Below are 16,324 nucleotides of genomic sequence, written 5' to 3' on the forward strand. Positions count from 1 at the left end.
CTGAGCTATCATCAGAAATGGCTTTTTCAGGACCTCCCGCTGCTTCATTTCATGGAACCCCATAAAATTAGCAATTCAAAAAATAAAAGTAATATACTCAACCCCCTAATGACAATTTCGTGCGTAAAGGTGCGAATTAAATGAATTAATTGCGCAAGTAAGCTGCCATCTACTGGCAGTCTGAAGAAAGCATGTATTAACACTAGTACAGTAGTTTTGTTTTTTTTTAACCAAGAAACGTTTTTTTACCCTCGCCAAAGCACGAAGTTAGTTTTGTTTCATATTGTCATTGCTTTAACCCAGTAGTTCTCAAACCTTTGACAACAAAATGCCACCACACTTCGCTTGCCTTTAAATTATAATAATCACACTCTTGCTAAAATAATGAGATACATCATAGCATTTTATGCTTTCAAATTAAGTTAAAAAAAATAGCAAAAGAGACAGTATTTGTTGTAACAATGGCTTTTAATTCCCAAAGCTGAAGCTGGTTTAAACAATGAAATGACACTTGTAAAGCATGTTAGAAAAGCACAATGGCAATGTGTTTTGTTTTGTTTTGAAACCAACAACCAAGAAGTTGAATAAACGGATAAAAAATAAAATAAAATAAAAAATAAAAAATTGAAATCAAACATCACATCTGACTTATTCATGTCCTGTCCTAAGACACAAGGAGCCTCAATGCAAACGTGAACAAGAACGAGGTTAAGGGCGGGGCTGGATTCATCGGCACAAACGTGTTAGCGATTAGACACATGGGATGCTTATGATAACACAGAACCACACAGTAACATTATGACACAATAATGATATTTTATGGTGAGTGGATGTCAGCAATTCAAAAAAAAAAAAAAAAAAAAAAAGGTCAGATGGGTAAAATAAAAATACTAGATCCAAGCAGGTAGATGACTTCAAGTGTTTCAGATTGTGGAATCTCAAATGACCACTCGGGCACTTGGACACACACAGTGAAAGACATCAATTATGAACATGCTGAATGACTCATATAAAAAAAAAAAAACTCAAAACACAAGGCTGATCATTATGATGTTAAATAATGTCAAAGGCACATTTAAACCAAACGGTTACTACAGTTGTCCATTAAAAATGGAAAATGCTGAGACGAGCTGCTGGAGGACAGATGGGGCCGACCTTTGACATGGCCTATCACATGACACAAGTTTCCCTTTTTAGCTGGTGTTCCCACATTGACTTTTGGGGTTTGAGAGGGGCATTCCCACCACAGTTGACGCGAGGGCATAGATGTGCAGCGCCGCTACACCGTGGTGGTCATCCTCCTTTTAGGCATGACTCGTACAAAAAAAAATAAAAAAATCTGGTGTTGATACAGATATGAACTTGTTCCCATTACTGTCCTTTGTCCCCTCCACTCTTCTGCCGTCCTCCATCCGCTTGTTGTTCCGCTGCATGCTCAACAGAGCCACAAGCACATTGGCGTGCTTAGACTCCATCGTCTATAAAACATACACATAAAACAAAAGGGGGGGCCGGGGGTTTGGGGGGGGGGGTGTAATATATTACGACACATACTTAATATGAAAATACTGCTTTGGTGCCATCTTGGTGACAGGGATGTCTGTTGAAATGAGTGGTGCTTTGTGCTTTGCTGCCATCTTGTGGCATCTTAGGTGTTTCGGATTCCGTGCTCCCCACCCCTCACCACATACACACTGAATAGGTTTGACAGTGGCACACTACGCCCTGCTAAAAGCAGTGTAAAAAGGGCTTTTACAGTTTTAAAATAAGCTGTGTTCCCTCTCACCGGTGGCGGCTGCCGTGTGCTGCCTGGTGCTCTTGATTTGCAAGAAGATGGTGTACGTGTCGTAGGCGAACAGCAGGCCGGCAATCAAGCCAAACACCTGAAACAGAGGAATGCGCTCAATTCAGAAAGCACACGAATAACAAATACTGTCGTAGTTCGCTACTTTCAAATTCACCAGTTTCAGACATATTTTTTGTGCTCTTCTAAGTTGCAACAAGTCATAGAAAGTAGTAATTTGTGTCAAGGAAGTATGCCGAAGCAATACATCTCCACTGTTAAAGATCTTCGTATGTCAAGGAAGGTGCCAAGTTTAACCCAGATGAGCAGCACTGGAAGTTAAGGAGAGTTTTCGCTTTATGCGCTTGTTTTAACTCTGCTGATTCACTATTTACAAACTAACGTAGCACGCACTTTTTTTTTCTCCAAAATTAAATCTGTAAGATATTTAATGTCGTGTTGTAAAATGTTTGAAATATTACTCAACTCAACCACAAAAGAAAAAAATCGAACATAATACATTAGGCAATTGAACATAATTTAAAAGCAACAAATATAAAATAAAATAAAAAAAAGATAAAAATAAAAAAAGGGCAGTCTCAGGATAGCGTTTTTTCCTCAACGCTTCTATGACCGCGAGTCAGGTGCAGCCGTTGCTGCAGCTGTCAAGACAAGCGTTTTAACCATCTTGCGTTTGTATTTGACATGTCCGGACTAGGAAAGGTAGTTGCAATAGTATGCACATATGATGCTGCCATAGTTACAGTCAACGAAGGTTTGTATATCACAAGCAATTGTAAAATCTTCCCTGCGGTATAAATAATTCATGCAAATTGTTTTGGCTTTAAAAAGCTGCTACCAAGTATCGAGCCGTTTATTACACACCCAAACATTATCTGCTCAATTCAAAACAAAGACAGGAACATTTAGTTGTACAAGTGCCTATTATGTTGCCATTGCGTATTTATTTGGAAGGGTTGAACTTGAACCTACAATATATCAGCACACAGCTTGCTGAGACATAAAATCTAAATGGATGGAAACTTTTCTGGATGTGGTTTGGATTTTTTTTTTTTTTTTTTTTTGAAATTGTTTGGAAGTCCTCAAGTATTCAATGGAATCATCGATTCTAAAAAGATTTGATAGTGACAGCCTTAGTTGGAACTTGGAAGCTTTCAAAAGAGGCAAAGGCCAAATAAAAGTCCCAACCAACATCTTAATCTGCAAAAAATTGTGCAAGTCCAACTGGCAAAAAGGCAGGAATCTGATGAATTTAATATCAATCTCAGAGCAACAAATTGCTGAGCATGTTTTGAGAGCGACTGAAGAGCAGAGGGCAAACTCGGGCTGATGATGGACAATACTCTTCTCCGATTGGCCAATTAGATGGGCTGCTAAATTTGTAGTAAAAGAATAAGTAAGATCACGGTATATGCGAGTCATTGCGTTTCCAAGCATCATGATATTTTCTTTCTTTATCTGTGACTGTCTCCCACTGCAGGAGTCACAAATTCCTAAGATGACACAAACTTTCACAGCAAAGCTTGCAACATTATCATTTTTATTTTATTTTTTAACTTGAGCACAAAACATACAAGTCCATGAATGAGTGCAGATATTGATATAAGACAGAAGATTCATCAAAAGGAATAAAATGGACCCCAGCAGGGGTTAATCATTCAAATGTGTCAATAGCTCTGGATTCATGCATGTGCGTAACGCCCATGAGAGAACAATGAACAGATTGTGCTATGCAAGGACGCTTTGTATTTCCCCGACTTGTTGTTGTTGTTGTTTTCATTTTCATGTGCTGGAAATCATTTCTGAGGGGTGACGGTATGAAAATCACTACTTTGAAATTGTCTTCAGACATTATTAAAAAAAAATAAAAGCAATAATAATAATAAATAACTGGTTTAAATCAAGTGTCAATCAGCTGCATCAACATAACTAGTAGGCGATTTTTAATGTAAACTTACTTTTTAAGTTCCATCTTTTTTTACTGACAAAGGTCTGCTCTCTCTCAATCAAACATTTCTGCTCAATGGTCCCAGTCATTTTTAAAACATACAGACAGGCCAAGTCATTGTTTGATGTCAATTAAAACTAGCTAAAAGCTCATGTATAATGGATTTTTAAAGGGATACTTGACTCATTGAGCCATTTTCAGTAGTAAAAAGTTAATATTTTGTCTAAAATTAATGTGGTAACTTCATTATTTTTCATGTACAATTAGTACCTTTAAAAAGTATTTTTTTTTCTACTTGCTGTCGACTGATGAGGACATCACCTGTGCTGAGGAAGCAGGTAATGACCAATCATGGCTCAGTTTGCTGACCAACCCCAGAAAACAGGTGAGCCACGATTGGCCGTAACCTGCTTGCTCAGCATAGGTGATGTCATCATCAGTCGACAGCAAGTAGAAAAAATACTTTTTAAAGGTATTATTTGTACATGAAAAATAATGGTTATCAAATTAAATCTGGACAAAATGTTACCGGTAACGTTTCACTGCTGAAAATTATACAATGAGTTAAGTTGTTATGGTTTGGATTTTGTTTTGTCACCCGTGTTTGGTTTGGTTCGGGTTTGGTTTTTGTTGCTTTTGTTGGGGTTCTAGTTTTGAGTTTGTGATGTTTCTGTTTTTCCTTGACGGTTTGTCTTCCCTCCCTGGTCTCGTTATTGTTAACCTTGTCCACCTGCGTGTGTCTTCCCTTCCCAGTGTATCTACCAATCAGCTTCCCCTGCCACTTGTGTCTTGCCCAGCTGTGTCTAGTCATTGTCAATTAGTGTGTGTATTTAGTCACCTGTTTTCAGTTTAGCTCTTGTTGGTTCATTGTTGTTATTTTCCTGCCTGTATTACTTCCGTTCTCCTGTCCTGTGCTCTGCCCTAGTTTCCCTTGTTCATCTGGCCGGAGTTGGTGTTTTGATCAGTTCCTTATTTGCCTCCTGCTTTTGTTTTATTAATAAATCCCTCCTTGACTCCTCTGCCCTCGTGCCCTGCTTCGCCTGCATTTGGGTCCTTCACCCCACCTGACACAAGTATCCCTTTAAGATGAAATATGACACGATAATCATTCTCATATATTTAAATTTTAAAAATGGAGCAGGCCCTTAGAAGTCATACTTCGCTAGCCACTTATGTTGGTCACAAAATTGACCACTTGGATGGATATCCACCAGTTTTCACCCTCTCATTTTGTAGAAAAATGGCCCGGGGTTCATCCTAGAACCAAACTATTTTCTAATGATTTAACATGTATATATTGTAAAGGTTGAAACCATAACAATGAAGTGATAGTCATCTAGTCAACGAAGCAAACTATCGCTATGTGAAGGAAACAGGAAGTGTGCAATGGTTGCTTCACTGACCCCGCCTGCGATACGAGCGCCGTCCCCGGCTCCTCCGATCACGCACACCAGCGAAGTGATGATGTAAAGGATTGCGCCGATGCCGGCCCGGAACAGATCCTGAGCAAAAAAAAACAAAAAACAAAAAACAAAAAAACAAACAAACAAACGGGTGAAAGCGACAGGTGAGGCTTTTTTCTGCCCGGGTCGATCGCGACGGCTTCACGCGTTTGTTTGCCACTCACGCTCCACATCCAGTTGACCAGTTGGAACTGTTTATCCAGTTCCATCATGAAGATGCCGAAGAAGACCATGGCGAAGATCATTTCACAGATGGCCACGGCCGAGTAGCCTCCATACAGGGACGCCGCATAACAGATGATGATGATGAAGCTGATCAGCTGTGAGGGTGGGGGAAAGACCACAACAGTCATCAGTGGTGAGCAAACTTTTTACACCAAGTGCATCCTTAAAAATAAATCAAATACATTAAAAAAAAAAAAAAAAAAAAAAAAAAAAAAAAATCGGCTTACAACTGAACTGACCTGAATTTTTTTTTTTAAGATCTTAGATCAGGGGTGGCAAACTGCAGCCCTCGAGGGCCGGTGTCCTGCAGGTTTTGCAGATTTCCCTACTCGAAGTGCAGCTGATTCCAATTAACAGGCTCGTTATCAGGTTTCTGCAGAGCTTGCTGATGAGCTGATCATGAATCAGCTGTGTTGAAGAAGGGAAAAATCCAAAACCAGCAGGACTGCGGCCCTCGAGGACCAGATCTCGCCACCCCTGTCTTAGATGATTTGTGGCTCTGATTTGAGAGCAAAAAATTTGAGATGGTAGCAACCAACTCAACCTAGTTCACAACAAAAAGCAGCTTGGCAGATTTTGAACAAGTCTCAAAATTTAATGAATGAATGAATAAATAAATAAATAAATAAATATTAAAGAAGTGTGGATAGTAACGAAGTAAAGAAGCTAAAACATGTGATATCGGCCCCTAATCAACATTAAAAAAAAAGAAGAAAAAAAAGAACACAAAATAAATGACAGCAAACAGTCAAGATACTTTCAAAGTAACAATTAAACAAAATAATTCAATAGCATGACCTTGTGCTAAATATATTTTTCCAGTAATTGTGATTTTATACATAAAAAAAATACAAATAGATGATTTTTTTTATTTTTATTTTTTTATCCAGATTGTTCCACAAACTGACACGTTTAGTTGAAATACATCTTTTTGTTTTGCTCTGTATTTAGGTTTGGTTAGGTTTAGGTATTGTATTGAAAATGAAGTTAGCAAACAAATTAATCCTATTTACTCATGCTCAGTGATACTTTCAGTTTGCCCCATAAATCAGTTCCCCTCAATGGAACACCATCTTTTTTGTTTATATCCATTTGTATATACTCTATTGCCCTCTGGTGGAGAGGTGCACGGACCAGGATGAATGGCACAATGAAATAATCCAAAAAATAACCATTAATTCCTTATTCTATTTAATTATGTTATTACTGTCTGTTTTGAAATACAATATCTACTGTAGAATGCAATTTTTGTATTAAGAAGCATGTTAGGTTTTTTTTTTTTGGTGGTCTTTTATTGGGGGCTGGAACCGATTACTGGCAATTCCATTCATGTCAACTGGACAACGTGATCTGAGATAAATGAGTTACAAGTGTGGTCATGGAACAAACGATGTACCAATTTTCATAATGCTAAACTGCAATTGTGCAGTGATTATTTGCCGTATTACAAGTGGAAATCCGCGTACTACACTTAAATAGAATCCTGCACTCTGTCATTGGAGTTCCCACAAGCAAGAGACTGACTACTCCACAACACTCTGGCGACCATCTTCAATCAAAGCTCATATTTTTCCATATGAGGCAAAAAGAAGGCCTGCATTCTTTTCGTTCCATTCCCCTAAAATGCTGCCAGTTTGGAAAGAAAATAATCGTTAAGTCACACACGGAGGGCTGCCTACAATCGGCCCACTTTGAATGGAGCGATTGTCAGATGGCGTGGGTGCATGCATTCAAACAGCATTGACAAAAGCATTTTTAGACTTCAATGTTTCATAATTGCAGTAGAGCTAAATTGTTTGCTCGAGCCTAGGAATTTACTCAAAAAATTTTCACATTAAGGATTTGTTAGCAAGCCATAAATCAGTAATATAATTATTGTTGTCTGTAAATTTGCAATGTATTTTTTTACATAAATACAAGAAAATAGAAGTAGTAAGCACAAATTCTTCATTAATGAAGATGATCAAATAGTGCTGATATACCGGCACTTGATCGATTGTTTAGTGGTTAAATATTATGATTGCTACATTTGTGACTTCTCAGAGAAGAACACACAGATGCCTCAAATATAAACAAACATAGTGAATTCACGTTGACATGTATTTTTTAATTTTTATGAGAGGTGGCCAAATAAATGGGTTAAGCACTTTACCTAAATGTGCATGTGTAAATAAGTCAAGAATTATTCAACATCTGCCTGCCAATTTGTTGTATAGTAACCTGATGCTAATTCACAAATCACCATTTATGCGTTGGTGAATATGTTATATATTCTGTAAAATATAAAAATTATTTTCTAAATCAAATCTATTCACAATCTATTTTTACGGGTTACGTTAAAAAAAAAAGAAAAAAAAGTTTGAAATTATATCAAAGTGTTGTAGGCTAATTGCTTAGTTTCAATTATTATAATTGAATAACATAACACATCATATATTAAAAAATAATCACTTATATTATAAATCATTATTCGCAATTTTATTTTCTGAACTAGTCTTAGTCCGTAAACCTCTGAATAGCGAAGGTCCACTTTATTCTTGGCATGTGTCACCAAAGCATGTGCTATGCATAGTTGCGTTTTATTCTGAGAGGCAGACCAGAGTCAAGTCTACACGAGCCACACACGACGCAACGGTCTCGACTCCGGGCCTGCATCCATCACGAATGCTTTCTTCATCACCAGAATAGGAGGTGTGGCTCGTCCCAGGACCCCCAGGTCATATTTCCGATGTTGTTTGCCAAGGAAGCTTTTCATACATACACACGACTAATACGTTTGAAAAAGAGGCAATCCAACGACACAAACGCAACAGTTCCGAACATCTGTGCATTTCTGATATTTCATCAATGCAAAACGGTGAAACCAAAACAGCACATTGTATTGCTTTTGCCTGTGACTAGCATGCAAAGCGCTCAGAAAACAACAAAAAGTGGTTGTACAATTTGATGTTCCAACCATTATATGATGGAAACTAAAATATCATTCCAATTTCCCCAAGTACCCTGAACGTCAGAGAAAATGTGTAAAGGGGCGGAGTCACAGTGAAAGGTTACAAAAAAAAAAAAAAAAAAAAAAAGTAAAGCATTACTGGCCATGCTTTGCTTTGCCTAGAAGATAGAGAAGACGTGATATATGGACACATCAGTCATACATTGTCACATCTCGTTGCTCAAAAAAAAAGTTTTCTATTTGAGCGCATAATATACGCTCAAATAGAGTACACACGATTAAAACAAAACACATTTGCATCACTATTGCAAGACCTAATGGCATTATGAAGTATTGGTACTTGTTACTCAAATGTATTTTATTATTTATCACTAAGTATTATTTTCACGTTGGAGAGCCCAGGTAGGCAAACTGGCTCTTAAGACTCACTTTAAATCTCTTCATGGTTGTTAGCGTTCTCCTATTTCATCGCGTTTGCATTATCTATTTACTTATTTATGTTTTCTGTTGTAGTTTTGATTGTTAAGGACCTAGTAACTTTGTTTCAAAAGTTGCAATACAAACAACGGTACTGTATGAAATTGGTGCCCTGAGACACGAGTGCCTTGAATTCAGAGTTGTTGAGATACGAGCCATTGCTTGGCTGATTTTATTTATTTTTTTTAACATGTTTTTTTGCCTTGAAGTACAAGTTCAAAAATGTTGAGACGAGTGCACTTCAGACCCCCACCACTAGATGGTGACAGCAACGCGAACAATATCTGGGCACCATCAGTTCACAGTAGTTTCCTGGTGTGCAGTGGAAGGATATTATCAATTGGTGACAAATTGGGGACATTTTTTTCAGGTTTTTTTCCTCATTCATTTGAGAAAAAAAAAGTGTTTTACATGTGCCACCCCAAAATGACTGGCTCTGCCACTGCCACACTCGCATGCCGCCACGCTCGTTCAAGTGTTCTCAGACTGGCACAGGCTGCCTCAGTGGAGCAAACAGGGAGTACTTGAGGTCCTACGTGGTCCCATACAAAAGAGGCTCTATTCTGTGTGACCGAGCCGCTTCGGCTACAAGGCTCCCTCGGAAACAAGGGCGCCTCTGAGAGACGCTGACACCTTCATGCTGCCGGCGCAGCCGCACATCTGTTGGCGCGGCGCCCGTTTGAAAAGGTCCACCCAAGCGTCATCCCTATAATGAGCTGCTTTTTTTTTTTTTTTTTTCCCCCTTCTTCTCCAGAGTGACCAGAGGGGAGCTGCAATGGATGGTCAGCTATTTATAGTCAGCAGATACATGAGAGTCAAGGGCTGCTCCTCAAACAGCAACGGTTGCTAGGGAAGTCACTTTTGGGGCATCAGCCTCCGCTACAACAATTACAGCAGCTCACGAAGGAGAATAACGTGCTCAGCATAAAACGGAAAGTTCTGTTCCCTCAGTGAGTCACTGACAAAAAATATATATATATTCCATTATGTTTCAATGAGCAGTGCGCTGGAGTGTTTGGTTGGGAAACTTAACACCTCTGACTCACAGTTCTGAGGTTCCGTTTTGGAATCCGGGCTCCATGCTTCCTCTGTGGAATTTGCATGTTGAGCACGGTCCAAAAACATGCAGGCTAGGCTAGCTTCATTCAAGACTCAAAATTGCCGTATAGGACAATTCAAGGCAAACATTTTAAACCACATGAAAAATCGCATTGCATTCTTTTAGAATGAATTAGAAAAAAAAAAAAAAGTATGTTTTTACCTTATTCCGTTCTTTAGTCATTAGCATTTGAAAATAGGTAATTATTTAATCCGATCAGTCAAGTTTTCAAGTAATTTGCTATACGGTGAGACCATTGAAAAGAGATACAATGCTGCCGTCTTCTGGCCATAGTTATTTTTTTTGTGTGTGATTTTTGCACCATTCACAAAAGGAACGCTCCACAAGATGTTGCATTTCCCAATGACAGAGAGAGAGAAAAAAAAATGTAGTAAACGTCAATTAACGTTAATGGCGGCATTCATTGTGGTTTTAGGATACGTCATTAAAGGTTTTTTGGCGGTAAAAGTGATAATAAATAATTACTATACTGTATATGATAAATATTGCGTTTGTGGAATGTAAATTAAACAGAAAAATGCATCCGTTTTTATCCATCTCAGGGGCAACACCACACCATTCGGCCTATCCTATTATTCTATTTCTTCCATGCGACCCAGATATCACTGGTTGTGCTGTACAACACAGTATAAGTTTTTTTTTAAGATAGTCAAACTCGGATTGATCTGACCAACCAATCAGAGGGCTGAAAAAATGATGTTATTGGTGGCCAGTTGTGAGGTGAATTTGCAATCTGATTTGGTTGAAGAATCAGTCGTGTTGTTAATGTAGCTGAATTTGCACGCTCCAGCACTTTTGCTTGTGAAGGCTTTGAGCTAATTAGATTGACGTGACAACATAGAGGTTGAAATCTGATTGGACAAAAAAACAAAAAAAATCTAACATCTACATTAATGTACTGGAAACAGTACAGCCAAATGCACAAACACTACCAAATAAAGAATAGGCTAAATAAATAAATACATACATACAAGAAGAATTGAGTTCTTTTTTGAGGAATGAGTGATTGTGCTGCATGCCACTGGAATGTACACACCGTAACAGGGTGTGCTATCTTTCTTCCTGATCTTGAAACACACAAACACATGCCGCTAAAGATTACTTCCTTGAACACTGGATGATTTGATGAGGGCGGAATAAACAAAAGCGGTGCGACTCCTGACTTTGCCAAGAGCGTCGTCTTTCTTTCCAAGCCTAAACTCCTCACCCGGAGAGGAATTTATGCCTTTAATGTCGCTGAAAACTCTGAGTGTCTGCTTCCGAGAGCCTCTTTTTATAAGCTCCTTGACTTGCGAGCGTGGAGGTGGAAGGAAGGAAGAGTGTGGGGGGGGGGGGGGGGGGGGTACACTTTACGATCATCAACTTCTCACTGGAGGAGAAATATGCTTCCCTTTCTATTTCCAGCACTAAACAAGTCGCCGTGAGATGGCTGATCAGACTGCACAGCTGTGGTGACAAGCTGATGAATCGCCGATGCAGAACCCTAAACAAGGTGAATTAGTCACTTTCCATGAAGGCGTTACTTCTTCTTCACTTTCTATTGTGACACCAAGCATGTGGTGAGCAGAAATGAGAGCTGTGACTCTCCGTGTGCCATGAAACGCTCAACATTTGGCCTTTCGCTGCCAAATGAGAACACAGTGGCAGCAAAAGTGGCAGGTGGAAACCCACAACCCCTGTTGGTGATTCCTCACCCCTCACCACATGCTTCTCATTCCACACTTACCACACTGAGGGGTGGGGGGGAGGCAGAATTTTGTTTCCAAATGAACACAGACCGCTGCTCAACTCTTACTTACAACAAGCTTGACAATCAAGCTCTTAATTGAAGTGCCTGTCAAATAAATGGAGAGTAAATTTGACACACCACAGAGAGGAATGTTGTTAACAAACCTGACAAATGTGAATAATTAAAATATATATATATATATATTGCAAAGAAAATTAAAAGTCATTTTCCATAGTGGGTGTGTCTGCTGAACCTACTGAAGCCACACCCCACTCAACTGACAATCAAATTCAACTTCTACACTTTGGAAAAATGGAAGACACTTTGTCTAGCATCTTAAATCATGCCCTAAAATAACTGCCATGATTGAGCTGCCAAAATATCTGCTGACAGCTTCCAGCGGCAGGAATATAACCCGTCGCGGGGCTTTTCAACGCCGCGACGACAAGGCACTCTTAAGCAGCCACTGGCTGTCGTGTCAAACTTTTTTTTTTTTTTTTTAGAAATTACCTCACTCTTTATCTCATTCAAATCCAAAAACGTATAAATATGTTTAATACTTTGTCCTTCACTCCCAAAAACTTATTTTATATGTTGTCGGGTTTTTTGCTATACAGAAGGCTTTGATGCAACTTCTAACCTGAAGTGGTCACTTAACACAATGTTAGTTATTACTACTACTACTACTACTAATAATAATAATAAAAAAAAATATATTTTTTTTTAAAAAAAAAGGCCAGTAGATGGCAGCAGAGTATAAGAGATCAGGCAGGACCATGTTGCAACAAGCTCTTTTTTTGCAATGTTTTCAACAGGTTTGTGAATAATGATGAAACTTACCTAGATTCTCATGCTAATTGCTGCAAAACGTAAATGGATACAAATATTTTTTTTCCTGTTGAAATAGAGACTCAAATCTTTCTTTTGGGTTCCATGTTTTTATACCAGTAGAACACTATATTTCTGAGGGCCTTGCGAAATCAGTCAAAATCCAGTGAAGGGGGTTGCTTTGGTGAAAATGGCTGAGTGAATGAGTTAACCTTCTCGCTGTGACATGCACACACAGTCATGGCCAACAATGAGGCACTCTGAAGGAATCTGGGGGAGGGGGGAGGCATGCCCAATGGTGAAATACATCACGTTACTAGGCACATTTCATTATTTACACAAAAAGTCACACAATTGTAAAAATGTAACCACCTGGTAAATCTTTTGTTAACTGCTTAGCTCTGGGAAATGTTTTGAAATTTACATAATAGCATAAGAGCACTGACTTTCCACTGCTTGCACCCCATGCACGGATACATTTTGTAATGAAGTTTCGTTTCGTTCATTAAGTGTTCCCTCTACAAGAGAAAACACAATTGATCTACGACTAGGCACTCACTTCAATCTTCACAGTCACACCCTACGTAGACTACCAGTAGCCCGCTCGGCTTGTCATGAGACCAAAGCTCCACCCTGGTTGCCATGGTAACGACAACCACAGTCTGCAATGGCCCTGCAGTCTTGCGGGGCGAGTGAACAGTGCAGTTCAGCCAAGGTGGTAAAAGTGTGCTGTAATTCTTTATCCTTTGTGGAATTTAACCAAAGAATGCCAGAGAGAGAATGCAAGACATGTGGGAACTGTTTTAAACTGTGAGAGGAAAAATACACATCTCCACGAAACACAGGTGTCGATGTGGCCTATGAAAGTAAATCATGTGCACCCACTTCATGTTTCTTGGTGATATCTGTACCAGAAATGCAAAAAGTCTTCACATGAATTATGATATATTGAACACATTTTTTTTGTGACAAAATCCCTTGAACCTTGAATCCTTTGAACAAACTATTATACGGTGGGAGGGGGTGTGGGGGACAACAACTTATTTTTGAGTGCGAAAGACATTTGACTGGTTTCTGGGTAATGCACATCTGTTTCCTTGAATTGGCTCTAGTTTTTGACATATTGATATTTTTGACAATTAAATGTGCTTTGACGGTTTATGAAATGTACGTTGTCAGATTTAAAAAAAAAAGAAAAGTTTTTTTTACTTTGATGTCACTTATGCATTTGTTTACTACTAATAGTTACTTTCTGAAAATTTGCTTGATTTTCATATGAAATCTAATTTTTATATAGAAGGCTCTCTGCAATAACAAAATACATTGCATCAAAAATGAAAGAGTACTGCATGCACTTGCTTGAAAATACAGACACAGCCTCATTAAAGTTGTAGCATAAAGATAATATCAATTTCATAACTTGCATATTATTAGCAGTTTAAAAAAAAAACAACAACAACAGCCAATTGAAAAAAAAAACTTTTTTTTTTCCTTTTTTTAATTTCAGTGAAATTAAAACCGTTGCGAGAACTACAAAATTATGAGTTACTTGCCCATAAATCGTCCTTGGCGTGAAAGTAAACTCAAGTGTTTTATTTCCTGTCAACTTGATTTTGGCACGAGCATAACAAGTAGCATTGGCCCTAAAACCAATCCGTGACTTTGAAGGCCTCTTTTCTTCTTCATTTTGCACTGATCTCACAATTCGTCGCCAGTACTACTACTACTATTGTAGCCTGTGTGAAAAATGAAGACGACCCTGCCTTACAGACAGCTTAGTTGCAACTCTGCAATGAAGTCTAGCACATAAAAAAACAACAACAACAAAAACATGATTAATTTATGGCCTTCTGAAGGACGTCGAAACGTTAAAGGCAGAAGTGACCAAGCGCGGCATGTGGCAACACAAGAACGAAAAAGGAGAAGCCTAGCTATTACTAATAAAGTTACATATAGTAAACATCCGATCCCAAATACTGCTTAATAAATTGATCTATTCCTAACAGTTGCTAATAGTAGTCAATCTGATCCTTATAGTTACTAGTAACTAATATTAACAGTAGTTCTTAATTAAGAATGAAGAGATGGAAGATCAATGGCGTGAATCACTTACTATTTCTGCCGCGAGGATACAACCTTTTTGGGTCCTCACGTAACTTTTCAGCTTCTCCAGGCAGCTGGCACCCGAGCTGGACGCTGACGTATCGGCCATTATTATTCGGACAAGTTGAAATAAAAAAAAAAACTCGAAGAAAAGCGTAAAGTTCCCAGAGGGCAGCGCTGGTCCCGCACGGCTAGCTTGTCTTGCTGCTAACTGACTCCAAAACAACCACAACAACAACACTAAAACAACAAGTAAGAGTAAAGTAGGCTGGCAAAGTCCGTCAAAATGCAGCACAGCAGCTACTCGTGCTGGCTTCTTGAAAGTTGCGAGGGCGGAGGCGAGCAAAGGAGAGTCGAGGAGCTGTCATGTCACTCATTTGGGGCGTTGGCTTTCACTTTTCTCCACAGGGAACTGTGCTGCCTTCAAAAGCAACTGGGAACTCCCAGAATAAAGTCGGAAACTTCCCACGTCCTCATTTTCAAGAGGCAAATATTGAATTCTATGTTCCACTGTGACAACACACTTTTGTTTCGAGTTTATATTTTGTAATGATAAGGGTTTGCCTTTGTTCTATACTATTTTGTCAATAATAATGTGAATACGATGGAAAATATCCGACTTTACCGAATGCAACAGTCAAGTTACAACTGTAGCGGGTTGCCTCCAGGATCCTCGGAGACGTCACCATCGTCAACATTTCGCCGAATTCCTGCGATGAATTATTAAGATTAATAATATATATAACAATCTAAATAGGCAAAACAAAAGACATTTTTTCCCGAATGTCAACTTTGCCTTCGTTTATATATCCATCCTATCAATAGGAATACAATCTGTCGTATGAAGTTACATTCTCTTACAGTTTAGAAGGCAGTGTGCTGTATTTTAACGATGTGCTTCTATGGAAGTTATGATTCACAGCAGTGATAGCGCACACACAACACGCTCTGTTCTGTAAAAGCATTTATATTATCATAGCCCACGAGTGTTTCATATTTCTTGAATTCATTATTTCCCCCTATATTTGGTTAATTCAAATGTATTCATTCACATTTTATTTACATAATTAGCTGATTAATTCATTGTAAATATTTTTTTAAAAGTAGACAGCTATGAACGTAAAAGTAGTAACCTATGTAAAATGTATTTTTTTGTATATTAACGTGATTTTTTTTTTAATTAAATGATGAACAGATAATCTATAATACAATTTATACATCAAATATACCTGAAATGAATTCATTTAAATTTAATAATAATAACTTTTACATTTGTACTATTGACGACCGGGTCATTTTAAGGAAATAGTGTTTACATTGCAACTCTTAAATATAGTATGTTTTAGGGCTGCACGATATTGGAAAAACATGCGATATGCGATATACTTGCTGAACATAGCGATATCGATATTATTGCGATATTTAACATTTACCTAAGGAAATTACATTTTTATTACCTAATGAAAGAAAAACATTTTTCATTGGGCAAAATAAGCAACCTTCATGTAATCTTAGTTAATTAATTGTAATTATGTCTTGATAATTTTCAACTATTGAATGGCGATGCACATTTTCGTTGGCATCTGACTGGTCAAATTCATATAAAAAGCATAAAATTCCATCTAAAACTTATTGCGTGCCTTTGCGATATGCATATTGCAAGGGCCAATATCGCGA

At 38.3% G+C, this 16,324-nt stretch overlaps 1 protein-coding gene across 1 annotated transcript; it reads right to left on the minus strand.

The window, feature by feature from the left end:
• Nucleotides 1-449: 449 nt before the first annotated feature.
• Nucleotides 450-15,123, minus strand: plp2b (proteolipid protein 2b). Its single transcript, XM_077513338.1, has 5 exons — nt 14,658-15,123; nt 5,380-5,535; nt 5,156-5,254; nt 1,787-1,883; nt 450-1,478 (listed from the first exon to the last, which is right to left on the minus strand). Exons 1-5 carry the CDS (start codon nt 14,754-14,756, stop codon nt 1,465-1,467), a joined length of 465 nt encoding a protein of 154 aa, XP_077369464.1. The 5' UTR covers nt 14,757-15,123; the 3' UTR covers nt 450-1,464.
• Between the last annotated feature and the right edge of the window lie 1,201 nt (nt 15,124-16,324).

The sequence above is a fragment of the Festucalex cinctus genome, chromosome 2, assembly GCF_051991245.1.
Source record: "Festucalex cinctus isolate MCC-2025b chromosome 2, RoL_Fcin_1.0, whole genome shotgun sequence".
Taxonomy (NCBI): Eukaryota; Metazoa; Chordata; class Actinopteri; order Syngnathiformes; family Syngnathidae; genus Festucalex; species Festucalex cinctus.